Below are 12,289 nucleotides of genomic sequence, written 5' to 3' on the forward strand. Positions count from 1 at the left end.
CGAATTCATTCGAGACTGGTGACAATAGTTATTTGTACAACAAGAGATCAAAGTTTGATATTTCTTCGAGTGCTTATTTTGAGTCCCGCGGAAGCGAAAGATTCTATACTAGATTCACGAGCGTAGCGAGTGAATCTAATTTAGAATCTTGAGCGTAGTAAGGGACTGAAAAGCGCACGAGATGTAAATAACTTTGATCTCGTGTAGTTCACAAAACTTTTCACCTCAGCAGTGAGAACATATTAGAGAACCCGAAAAATGTATTCCTTCTTCATCACTTACCTATTCACTCATGTTTTCTTAAGATATACCAACGATTAAGTTTTCACCTCAGCAGCTCGAACAAGGGTACTTTGCTACTTAAAAACAGTGAGCAAAATCGGCATTTGCTCACTGAGTGAGCAAAATTGCATTTTGCTCATTTTGTCTCACTCAGTGAGCAAAATGCGATTTTGCTCACTGTTTTTAAGTAGCAAAGTACCCTTGTTCGAGCTGCTGAGGTGAAAAAACATTTCTCCCCCTTCAAACTATTTGGTGGTTAAAAACCTAAGAGTTTTTGTTAGTAAAGCTTTCCGCGTCCCACTTACCTTACGAGTAATGCTCCTTTAGAAATACTGGAAAAACTTCCTTTCCTGGTCTGGACGACATGTGTTTTCGTTAAATTAATTCTCATTCTAATGCGAAAAAGTTTCAAATAAGAGAAATGTTTATGAAGTGTCAATTACATAACCCAAAACAGCTTCAAAATCAGCTTTATTTTTGTTGTATACATAAGTACTTATCCCGAAACTTTAGTAGGTACCTGACAAACCTGCCAGTGCATGATACGAAATTACAAACTATACAACTCATGAACTCAGTTTGACCCAAATACGCAAATTGGCAAAGGCACCAACTCGCACAACTCTTTGTGCTAAAAACGCATATATTATATATTCATTTCAAGTACAAATTAATTCATACATATTAATAATGATGTCATCTCCATATTCGGAAGAACTATTGAAAATGATAGTATTTAAGATGAATATGTTACCAGCCAAACCCGTTTTTTTTGCCAAATCTGTTTGACCTAGGTAGAACTAGTTCTGGCCGGTGCCTAACATTATGTATAAAAAAACCGGCCAAGTGCGAGTCGGACTCGCGTTCCAAGGGTTCCGTACTCCGACTCACGCTTGACTGCACATTTCTAGGAGGTTTTCCTGTCATCTATAGGTAAAGAATAAAGAATAAACAACTATTTCGCATATTTTTTTCAAAATTTTAGACCCAGGTAGTTTCGGAGATAAAGGAAAGGGGGGGGGGGGGAATGGTCGGACAGACAGACAGACGCACTAGTGATCCTATAAGGGTTCCGTTTTTTTCCTTTATCCATCCAATAAAATCCATCTAGCTAGGTTTTATCTCTGGGAAAACGCGCATTTTTGAGTTTTTTATGATTTCCGAGCAAAGCTCGGTCTCCCAGATATTATTAATATAAACGAGTTATTTGCAAGTGTTCTGTCAATGACAAGTTGACAACCGCTAATTCAACCGTAGCGAATACTGCCAGCCTATTATGGATAATAAGCTTATCCATCTTTATCCACGTGATAAAATAACTGTCACTGTTTAACACCGTGGGAAAGAAAGTGATGGACACCGTTTTATCACGCTGTCACGTAGACAAGAACGACCATCATATCCGTACTGAACTGCTTTTGTTTTAATCTGTTCTATTTGCGGCTGTCCTCTGGCAATCCTTGAGTATTTCTGAAGCTCGGTCAATGACCATGAATTTCTCTTAAATACATACACAAGAATAAAAAGAAAAAGCCGTTGAATTGCCAGTTAAGTACGTTGCTGTTACTTATTACACGTCTTCTGTGACTTGTACCATATGTTTAACAATGTGTCCGTTGAGTCTCGCTGACAATTCGCCATTCTGAGCATTAGACATGGCTTTACAAGTTTACACTGTCCACACTGTTCTATTTGTAAACCTTTTTGATATAACATAAGGTCCATCGATGGGAAGTTGAGAGCAGAGCTAACAAAAATCAGTTTGAAACTTATCAGTTAGAAACAAAACTATGGAAACGTATTATATCGCGTATAACGAAATTTTAAATACATCCCGACGTCTCGAACCCTTTACAGTGTTCCTGGGCAACGGGCGACTGAGGAAAAATATATTTACTGTTGTCTTAATTACAATGTGCAAACTACCCGCACACAAAAATAATGAAACAAACATTATACATTTAAAGGCTGGTTAAAACACAGACCCTATTACAATTATGCAAAACTACCCGACTCAAAAATAATGAAACAAACAGTATACATTTAATGGCTGGTTAAAACACATGACCCTATTTTGCATGCATAGCAAAGCAATTTTGACTTATAATATTTTGTTACTGTCATGCAAACATTTCTTTCAATGTGTTAAAGTTCAATCCCGAATACACCTCCTTGCGGTACTCCCCCAATATTGTGCTAACCGATATTTTTTTCTTTTACAGACCCCCCAGACATGCACGCCTAGACCACCAACCAAAAATGACCAGCCCATTCCGAAGGAAATACACAACCAACATATTCCTAAACACATAAACACTAGACTTTGCCAAAAACTCCAGTGAGATAGTGTAATAGTTCCTTTTAAGTGATATTAGTGATAGTGAAGTGCCATTAGTGAATAATTAATAAAGTAAATATGAATTTGTGGTGGTTGGTGGTCGTGCTGGCCGCGGCGAGCGCGGATCGGAGTACTCTACCCCCGACTTGTGATAGGTGAGTTGTCTTCTCCTTTCTTTGATATTTATGACTTAAAATTCTCTTATATTTACGGCCTGGCCACGGCAATGCGCGATTGGCTTCGGTTAAGGCGAAAACCATAGGTGGGAACGAAAGATCCGATCGCTGTGTCTCGCTCCAACTTATGGTTGTCGCCTTAGCCGAAGCCAGTCGCGCAATGTCAAGGCGAGGCCGTTCGGCTCTTGAAACATTGGTCCTATGGTTAAACGACTACGTGTATGCAGACTATTCGGTGTGTTTAAGCTACTCAGTAGATTTGTATTAATGAGATACCAATTGCTTCATCTATACAGACCGTGTACTCGTAACATACGTCACATTTTGAACAGGGGCCTTACCATGATGTCCTTATTGCGATTCTGTTTAGGACCTAAACTGAATTGCTGAGGGACGGAGTTATGCGACTTGTATAGCGCCGTCCTTTAGCGATTCAGTTTAGGTACTAAACAGAATCGCAATAAGGCCATCATAGCTTACCATGATGGCCATGGGGCCTTAGCCCCAGATTTGAAAAAGAGAGGTTTTATGTGAAAAAATCTATTTAAAGTAGTTGGGTTATATGTATATAAATACTTAAACAGTTTGCAAGAGTGTTTTGGCCTATCTCACCTACCATTCATGCCCCTGCTGAATCAGATCTATTTATACCGAACCACGTGAGTCCGGGCGAGGCAATCTGGCACCCATTGACCACTTGCAGCCATTTCTGAGAATCAATCAATTAATTAAGCGCATTACGATCGCTGTGAATCGATTATGTATTGATTTTTAATACCACCTAGGGTTGCTATATGGTAAAATTATATCCTGACAAAAGTCCGGACATCACCCTAAATTCCTGATATTTGCTGGATGTTTACTTCTTTAAAAAATCGCCAAATCCCTTAGGTACTCTATAACCTTTCGTGGGCCACTAGCATAACCTTCCCTTTCCCAACTCCACTTTTAGCTAGCTTCTGGTACTCGAGATTTCTAAAAACCCTGACACCCAAGTCCCCCGCAATCCTGACAAGGGACCAACAACCCTGACATGTCAGAGGAAACCCTGTTCCCAGTTCCGACCCGAGATTTTTCTGTGTAGATTGTGTCAGTCCCAAACTGTCAATTCAAAATTACCTTAACCCAACCTAAATATAAAGATAATAAGAGCGTGTGCGGATATTTGAGACACCTTACCTATACCATATAATAATTATACAGAACGGACACGCACCGCCCCGCCCCGACTCGGATTACCTCGCCCCGCGACGGCCGCGACATGAATGTGTGCGTAATCGCTCTACTGAGAGCATGTCAGGATTCTGTCAGATACTCAATGACGCGTGTACAGACGTGCCGCGCACACATATAAACGCAAATCATTTTTGATGTATGGCGTGTCCGCCCTGTGCCTATACACCAGTTATGCTTCTATTGCTGACTGTACTTGTTAGAAAGAAACCGGAAACATCCCGACCTTGTCGACTCATGCGCAGATTGCAGTGAATGACTTTTCAGCGGCGATTTAATACAATGAGTACAGGTTCCATTGAAAACTAGTTCCATTTATAGTAATTGTATTAGTGAGTGACTAGCTAACTACTAACCAACAGACTAATTAGAATGAGAAAGTTTTTATTGTCCACCGTGTTGGTATTTGGTATAGGTACATAAGTAGATGATCTGTACAAAAATTAGTCTGAACAGTTGCCCTTTGTGAACATACAATAATATATAATTCATCATCATCTTCCTCCCGTTGTCTCATAAAACTATTTTAATATGTAATACATAGTTATGTACGTTAGTATCGACGATTGAACACTTTGTTATGTTTTGTTGTTGTTTTGGGAGTTTAAATATGGAAAGATAAATTCAAAAAAAGGAAAAGATCGAAAAAAGCGGGCAATGTTGTAGTGTTTTATGGTAATTCATTTTTGTACAAATACCTACAAGCTTTTGAACAAAAACCAGCCATAATTAGTATAGTAACTATATATGCATCGAGTGCTATCATCATATCAGATCAGATTCAAGTGTATATCAAATGCGATTCACGTGTGATTCACGTGCCGTGCGCGTGCTTCGGTCACTGACTTGCACAAAAACCAGCGCCAAAAAACGGTGCCGTCACTCGTCGGTCAAAAGACAGGCCTGTCTGTACGTAAACCTTGGACGGGCCTGGCGAAAATAAATCGTATGCCAATGTCACTTAGTAAATTCATAGCTGTTGTTATATGTTTTTGGAAGGAAGTTTTCGCCCTGAACGCATTTCTCAATGGAATTGTTACATTACAAAAAACAAATTCTTCAAAATTTTACTAAATAAGAAACGAACATCAGAATCGCGGATATGGACCGAAATAGAAAGCATTGACTTACCTATATCATGCGATGAACCGTCTGCTTTCGGGATTGGTCCGATAGTGCAAGTTCATTATAATGACATTAATGACTTTCACATTCACCTATTCGATTATGACAAATATGTATAGTTGGTCAAAGCAATTTGTCTGTAAATAGGAACAAAAAAAAAATTATAAGTACTCATCCTTTTCTTTTGGGTGCTAGTACTAGTGTAAGACAAATATAGTATGATTCTCTCTGTCTATGTTTAAAATGAGACAGTCCCTTGGCACACTATAATTATTAATAAACCATGTACCGTTCACCTATTTTCAAAGTTTATAAATCTCTATCAGTACCACGCAAACGTGACACGGATTCACTACTCAGATGGCAGTCCTCAACTGTGCGTTTCTCCAGAAACTTCCTGCCTCCTGCCTGCGATAGTTCATTTCGCAGTTAAACTGTGAAATGAACTATCGCTTGTATTTCCAGACGGATTTGACCTTCAAACCTTCAATAAAAGAGCGTACTGTAACAATAACAACCACGTAACAACTCTTGTTTTTATTTTTACCATGGTGCAATAAACGATTGATTGATTGATTGTACTTCAATCTTAAAGGCAGGCAACCCCTCTAGTGTTGCATGGAGATGGTAATCGCTTACCATCAGGCGATCTGTCTGCTCGTTTGCCTCCTATATCATTAAAAAAACAAAAGAGTCTTGAAGGAACTGTCATAGGGACCACCATTCGACGCGAGAGGTATAGTAGGGTAATTTTATTTAAAGTTGTCCCCTACACTTTTTTTTTCAAAATTGAGATATTTTATGTTATTTCTACTCAGAATCATGAGATATTTTGATCCTAATAGGAGAAAAAAGGTGTCCCTAGATTTCCATAAACTTTTCGATCTTTCCATTCCGAAACCGCCATACAAAGTCTATGAAAAATGGTAACGGAATGGGAAAAAAACCTTGAGACACTTTTTTTCACCTATTAGGATAGAAAGAGCTCGTGATTCTGAGTAGAATTAACATAGAAAAACACAAATTAAAAAAAGTGTAGGGGACAACTTTAAATAAAATGGCCCAGTAACGCGACACGGTAACCGACTCGAAGACATTTTCCTTTATGACAACGAGCCGGCCAGTTCAAACCGGTGCACGTGTTTAATAGTTGACCGTCACCTGCACGCTAATCTATGCCCTAACTACCAGCTAATAAGAGCTTATACTGTGTGCAGCGTGTAGTCGATAATGTTTATACGGACAATTTCAAGAGCGCAGAATTATGAGTAATATGACAATTCGCACAGCGTTGAAGCTTGAAGCTGACGTTTTGTAAACCTTATTTGCGGCTACATAAGGTGCACCAAAAGTCAGTTAAGGGTGTTGCTACCTAGTACGGAGTTTGAAACAAAAGAATGCTTTTTAGTAGAAATAACGTGTGAGATACGACGTTTTGCGTCTGGGTAGAATGAATGTGTAGGAACTGTAGGAAGTTTCCTGTTCAATAAAGTAGAGTAGCTGATTGTCAATCGATATTCACACCTGGCAAAACCTTTAATAGCCTGTTTCCAAATTGGGACAGTTCAAATTCGACATTTTACGATAAAAGGAGTATGTACCTATACCTAAGTACATAAGTACCTAAAGTAAAACAAAATAGTTTCGTCCTGGTCCTTCGAAACAGATATTTCTTGGTTTGATTAGAATTATAAAATAAATGTACGAATATACGATTCGTGAATAGTGAAAGTGAATGATTACGATTTATTTCACGATACAAATTCCTAATTTTTATACCTCTTAGGTATTTATAAATAAAACTAAACTAAGTAATCATTTTGGTTTAATCAGTTGTAATAATCTATGGTTTAATCGTCGTTTTACGCATTGATTGGTTAAAATAATGTTATGCCTTACGTACACCGTATTTGACAACACAGCTGTTTAAATTACGTAAACACACAAAATACTTTGACTGGCTAATTCCATTCACGTTGGATAAATAATAGGTAAAATGGAAAAACTAATCGGACAAGTGCGAGTCGTCCACCGAGGGTTCCATACAAATTAAACTTATTTTTTATTTAATCATTACAATTTTTTTCCCTGTACTTGTAGTGTAAGACGATATTGCTTGCCAATTTTCATAGTTCTAGGTCAACGTAAAATACTTTACACACGGCCGTATCTTTTTTTACGTCAACTTAAATAGAAGTTTTTTTTTCAGCTACAAGGTTCCGTTTTTTCCTTTTGAATTACGGAAACTGTAGTAAACGTAAGCACTTTAGATATAACGCGCGGCTGCGTCAATAAATAGCTGTCACACTGTCCATACGAGTGTTTGACTGAGTCCTCTCGATTTACCGTTATAACAGAAACATCGGCCAATGAAATGTTTAGAGGTTGTGATAAGTTACGCTCCGCCTTGTAGTTAAAATTATCTGTGAGTTCAACAACGCATATTTCGTTTCCAGTGTAATATACTGCCATGGCCCGCTGCTGGACACGGTGCAGATGGCCGGCCTGTACAACGACTCCAAGACCTTCGTGGATATGAAGATCAAGGTCTCGGCCAACATCACCATGGAACACTTCCAGGAGATGATGAACAAGTAAGAGTTTATATGCATAATATTCTTAGGCGCACTTGCACCATGTCACTAACCCGGGGTTAACCGGTTAAACCTGGAGTTACCATGGTTACCAGTACAATTTGACACTAGGTTAACGGTTTGATCGCTTAACCCCGGGTTAGTGGAATGGTGCAAGTGGGCCTTACTTAAATTACTGTGCGGAAAAAGAAGAGTTGTGGAGTGTATGGGGTCCAATACATTCCACGAGTCTTCTCTTTACGAACAGACTCTAACCTCTTCTCCACGTCTACGCACACGTATCCGGCGTTGTATAGGATTTTTGAGTTTCCAAAACGTCCCGCTTGGCGCGCTGTTCATAGTCCTATACAAAAATAGACAATGCAAACGCGAATGCACGTCACGCTATCGAATGAAATTTACACCAGGGGTTATGAACTTCGGTTAACCCTAGTTGCAGTGTACCCTTTATGTTTAGTACCGACGCAATGAAATTCTAACTAGCGGTCGTCTTCTTCCAGGACAGGCTCGCGGCCGACCAAAGCGGACATCATGGAGTTCGTCATCCAGAACTTCGATCCTGAGGGCTCGGAGTTCGAGAAGTGGATCCCGCCGGACTGGCATGATGACCCTGGTAAGGATAATAATTGTACTTTAGTAAATGTGAGGCGAATTTGATCGGACCTTATTTATTATTTTATTTTCTTCTTTCCTTTTTTGCGCCGTTGGTACAGTACGGATGTCTACCGTCTCCAATTCTCCCTCAATTGCTCAAAGGTTAACTGGAAGAGATCCCTTAAAGTTCACCTTTGTACTAATGACGAATGTTATTCTTCCTGTTCTGTTCTGATTTGTATGTGTGTTCTAAGTGTTTTACTACTATGACTACTATTTATTTTCTCTTTACTTGCCTATTTACTGTTTTCTTTTATTAGCCTCTTATCATCTTCAAGTGCAATTTCCTGAACCAAACATGATCAAAGAATATCAGTTTTATATTTACATCACACGATAATTATAAAATCACATCAAAACTGTTTGTACTTTACAACTCATGATGGCAGGCATGGCTTTGCAATAAGTTTGCACTATATTATTAACTAACGTTTCATGTTCAAGTTGTTGTTGAAATAAAAATGAGGAAACTACGTGTGCTATAAAATTACCAACTTGGCACTTATTGACAGCGAGTAGCTATGAACTGGTATATTTTACTTGTTTTCTCTTAATAGAAAAATTCTAGCAGTAACATTAATTATTAGCGATCAACGATAAATAATATATTACATGAATATTTAGAGAAATGCTGAAAAGAAATACATCTATTATATTAATCTCTCTTAAATTACCTACTCACACGGCATTCGCGTGAACAGTTTACACAAATGCGTTTCTGGCTCGAAAAAATACTCGATCACTCTCTCGACGATGTTCGTAAGAGTGACGTCATACTGATGCGTTGCGTTGCGTTTGTGTCGCTTCGCCGCAATACTTGCAACGCATTAATGTGGCATGTCATAAAAAATATATGTAAAACGACGCAGAGGTTGACGCTGCGACGAAACAACGTGACGCAACGCAACGCACCAGTGCGGTGCCTTTGCAAGTAAATGTTCAGTTGCAAATGTCTACTAAGGCGGGAAGAATTCTAAAATAATTACTGTCTAACCGATGTTTCGGTTTCAGCAGTCTTCGGCATAAAAGTCATCTGTCGAAGGTTCGGTTTCGGCCAAAAAATTGCTGAATCTTTCGACCATGCCGGGAAAATATATTTTTGGTATTGTTACTAGTGTTCTACTGAAGTTTCGGCTGTTTCGGCATAAAGACCGAAGGTTCGGTTTCGGCCGCAAATAGAGCAAAACCGAATTTTCGGTTTCAATTTCGGAAAAAAATCTTACACGGACTTACATAACCTTAAAAAGTGAATTTGTAAATAATTCTGTACAACAGACAAATTCATTTATGAAATAAAACTATTAAGGCTTGGCCAGACACAGAGCGCGACGCAGCGCCGCGTCCGCGCCGCGCGACCGCGGCACATGCTAACAGGTTACCGACGTCAAACTTCTGTCGCGCCCCGCGCCGCGCGGCCCCTTGCGTCCGCGCAGCGCTGTGCCGCGCGGACGCGGCGGGCCGCCGCGTCGCGCTGGGTCACATCAGTCGGATCAGACGTTAGGCAGCGAGCGGTGGCGCGCGGCCGCGCGCGCGATGAGGGCGTGTTGAGAGCGCGGTCCGCGCGCGCCCTGTTTGAACAGTCATCGCGTCGGCATCACGCGGCGCGGACGCGACGCTGCGTCGCGCTCTGTGTCTGGCCAAGCCTTTAAAACGGATTAGATACATCGCGTATATTGAATTTATACCTAATAAAATATTATTTCCTTTACAACTCTTTTATTTATATCTAAGCCAAATTAGCCCCGGCTTGCCTATGGATATATTTGACGCGCCGCCACTGCTACCTACATACCCTTTACAGCGTTCGTGGTCAACGTGTGACCCGCAATATAATCCGTTTTAATAGTTTTATTTCATGAGTAACTATCGCGGTGACCGAAGACTATCAAATTCATGTATCTTAATTCCTTCCAGCCTTTCTGAGGCTGATCAAAGACCCTCAGCTCATGGAGTGGGGGCGGGAGCTCCATCAGCTCTGGCTGCAGCTGGGCCGGAAGATGAAGCAGGACGTCAAGGAGAACCAGGACCTTTACTCGATCATCTACGTGGACCACCCTGTGATAGTCCCTGGTAAGGCAATCTGAACCAGGACCTGTACTCCATCATCTACGTGGACCACCCTGTGATAGTCCATGGTAAGTCAATCTGAACCAGGACCTGACTCCATCATCTACGTGGACCACCCTGTGATAGTTCCCGGTAAGTCAATCTGAACCAAGACCTGACTCCATCATCTACGTGGACCACCCTGTGATAGTCCCTGGTAAGTCAATCTGAACCAGGACCTGACTCCATCATCTACGTGGACCACCCTGTGATAGTCCCTGGTAAGTCAATCTGAACCAGGACCTGACTCCATCATCTACGTGGACCATCCTGTGATAGTTCCCGGTAAGTCAATCTGAACCAGGACCTGACTCCATCATCTACGTGGACCACCCTGTGATAGTCCCTGGTAAGTCAATCTGAACCAGGACCTGACTCCATCATCTACGTGGACCACCCTGTGATAGTTCCCGGTAAGTCAATCTGAACCAGGACCTGACTCCATCATCTACGTGGACCACCCTGTGATAGTTCCCGGTAAGTCAATCTGAACCAGGACCTGACTCCATCATCTACGTGGACCACCCTGTGATAGTCCCTGGTAAGGCAATCTGAACCAGGACCTGACTCCATCATCTACGTGGACCACCCTGTGATAGTTCCCGGTAAGTCAATCTGAACCACGACCTGTACTCCATCATCTACGCGGACCATTCTGTGATAGTTCCTGGTAAGTCAATCTGAACCAGGACCTGTACTCCATCATCTACGTGGACCACCCTGTGATAGTTTCTGGTAAGGCAATCTGAACCAGGACCTGACTCCATCATCTACGTGGACCACCCTGTGATAGTTCCCGGTAACTCAATCTGAACCAGGACCTGTACTCCAACATCTACGTGGACCACCCTGTGATAGTGCCCGGTAAGTCAATCTGAACCAGGACCTGACTCCATCATCTATGTGGACCACCCTGAGATAGTTCCCGGTAAGTCAATCTGAACCAGGACCTGTACTCCAACATCTACGTGGACCACCCTGTGATAGTGTCCTGGTAAGTCAATCTGAACCAGGACCTGACTCCATCATCTACGTGGACCACCCTGTGATAGTCCCTGGTAAGTCAATCTGAACCAGGACCTGACTCCATCATCTACGTGGACCACCCTGTGATAGTCCCTGGTAAGTCAATCTGAACCAGGACCTGACTCCATCATCTACGTGGACCACCCTGTGTTAGTTCCCGGTAAGTCAATCTGAACCAGGACCTGACTCCATCATCTACGTGGACCACCCTGTGATAGTCCCTGGTAAGTCAATCTGAACCAGGACCTGACTCCATCATCTACGTGGACCACCCTGTGTTAGTTCCCGGTAAGTCAATCTGAACCAGGACCTGACTCCATCATCTACGTGGACCACCCTGTGATAGTCCCTGGTAAGTCAATCTGAACCAGGACCTGACTCCATCATCTACGTGGACCACCCTGTGATAGTCCCTGGTAAGTCAATCTGAACCAGGACCTGACTCCATCATCTATGTGGACCACCCTGTGATAGTTCCTGGTAAGTCAATCTGAACCAGGACCTGACTCCATCATCTACGTGGACCACCCTGTGATAGTCCCTGGTAAGTCAATCTGAACCAGGACCTGACTCCATCATCTACGTGGACCACTCTGTGATAGTCCCTGGTAAGTCAATCTGAACCAGGACCTGACTCCATCATCTACGTGGACCACCCTGTGATAGTGCCTGGTAAGTCAATCTGAACCAGGACCTGACTCCATCATCTACGTGGACCACCCTGTGATAGTCCCTGGTAAGTCAATCTGAACCAG

The 12,289-nt window shown here is 41.7% G+C and overlaps 1 protein-coding gene across 3 annotated transcripts in view; it reads left to right on the forward strand.

The window, feature by feature from the left end:
* LOC134658339 (trehalase-like) overlaps positions 1-12,289 on the forward strand; it is a 221,931-nt gene that overhangs the window by 102,755 nt on the left and 106,887 nt on the right. For all 3 annotated transcript variants that reach the window (XM_063513962.1, XM_063513964.1, XM_063513963.1), the window contains exons 2-5: positions 2,505-2,775; positions 7,611-7,748; positions 8,249-8,361; positions 10,317-10,472. In XM_063513962.1, the coding sequence (XP_063370032.1) occupies positions 2,699-2,775; positions 7,611-7,748; positions 8,249-8,361; positions 10,317-10,472 (484 nt within the window). In that variant the 5' untranslated portion in view covers positions 2,505-2,698. The remainder of the gene's footprint in view (positions 1-2,504; positions 2,776-7,610; positions 7,749-8,248; positions 8,362-10,316; positions 10,473-12,289) is intronic.

The sequence above is a fragment of the Cydia amplana genome, chromosome 22, assembly GCF_948474715.1.
Source record: "Cydia amplana chromosome 22, ilCydAmpl1.1, whole genome shotgun sequence".
NCBI lineage: Eukaryota > Metazoa > Arthropoda > Insecta > Lepidoptera > Tortricidae > Cydia > Cydia amplana.